The 1,227-nt window shown below is 37.0% G+C and overlaps 1 protein-coding gene across 1 annotated transcript in view; it reads left to right on the top strand.

Annotated features, from left to right (window-relative positions):
- The window catches only part of fam20cb (FAM20C golgi associated secretory pathway kinase b), a gene marked incomplete at its 5' end in the record, with an annotated part of 111,590 nt that overhangs the window by 9,214 nt on the left and 101,149 nt on the right, over window positions 1-1,227 (top strand). Inside the window, 1 exon segment of the mRNA XM_014019290.1 lies at window positions 393-471. Within this exon segment, the coding sequence (XP_013874744.1) occupies window positions 393-471 (79 nt within the window).

Here is a 1,227-nt window from a genome sequence, read left to right as displayed (position 1 = left end):
GGCAAGGACACTGTACAATAAAGCACAATATAAATTGAAAATAACAATAAAAATAACAAATTAGCATTATGCATAACATCCAGAACTTAGAGGTGATGTGAAAAACTGTGTTAGAGGTTAAAAAGACCATGCCTGTTTGAAAAGAAGAGTTTTAATTTGTGGTTTGAAAATGGAAGTGGAGTGAGAGTTTTTGCAAAACTTCATTTTCTATTTTAAACTGATTCCTAATGTTCACCTAAATAATGCACTCATTTTAAATGCAGATTTGATGTTTTTAGGGTGTCCATGTTGGTTTTTTCCTATTTTTTTTTAACAGATAAGATAATACTATATTTTTTGGGATTTGTCAGTTTCTATAGAGTTCACATTGTTTTTTCTATTTATTCCAACAGCGATGAAATCTGGAGGCACTCAGCTTAAACTCATCATGACCTTCCAAAACTACGGCCAGGCTCTGTTCAAACCCATGAAGTAAGTTCTTCTGTTTTTAACCCATCAGAGCCAGTCTCTGTGAGAATTTTAGTTGAGTCCTTTTTTTTTTTTTTTGGTCTAAAACACCAGCTGCGACACTTGGTTTGCATCTCACATCCCACTGATTCTCTTCTTGTCATTCTCTCGTTCGCCTCTTCTGTGATATCAAATGGCTTTCATTTCCGAGCAGCCTTGGTTTCCAATTGAAGGCTGCGACCGAGCCGAATGTTGAATGAGCATTTCATCGTGGCGGGCTTTCAGGTGACACGTCACATCCTTTACCGTACGTGTTGGAGGTCCTTTCGCCCTCGGGCGTCTCTACTGTTGTATCGTCTTTACACTGATTTATTCAGGTGGTTTTCTCTTTTAATAACCTTATGCCATCTTGACAGCAGTGGGATTTTTGTTGCTCATGTTTATTTATTTTTTTTATATTTGTGATAACTGCGTGTCTGTATAGTTTAAGTCAAACGTGACAATGAAAATGCTGATTTGATGTTGTCTTTGGTCCATGGTTAGAGTTTGATGTGTGACACATTAGAAATAACTAAAGTGGATCAACTCCTACTGGGTTAAATAATCCAGATTTATATAGTGCCATCAGTACGTCAAAATGTTCATTTGATCATTGCACATCTCAACATAAACTCAATGGGCCTCATGCAAGAACCGTTCGTACGCACAGATTTGTTCTTCAGTTGTGCGTACGAGTGATTTAGGAGAATTTGTGGCATTCACCAATGTTTTCGTATTCTA

Source organism: Austrofundulus limnaeus, unplaced genomic scaffold, assembly GCF_001266775.1.
Source record: "Austrofundulus limnaeus strain Quisiro unplaced genomic scaffold, Austrofundulus_limnaeus-1.0 Scaffold215, whole genome shotgun sequence".
In the NCBI taxonomy this organism is placed as follows: domain Eukaryota; kingdom Metazoa; phylum Chordata; class Actinopteri; order Cyprinodontiformes; family Rivulidae; genus Austrofundulus; species Austrofundulus limnaeus.
Note: the sequence above shows the minus strand (reverse complement) of the source record. Positions and strands in the feature narration are given on the sequence as shown.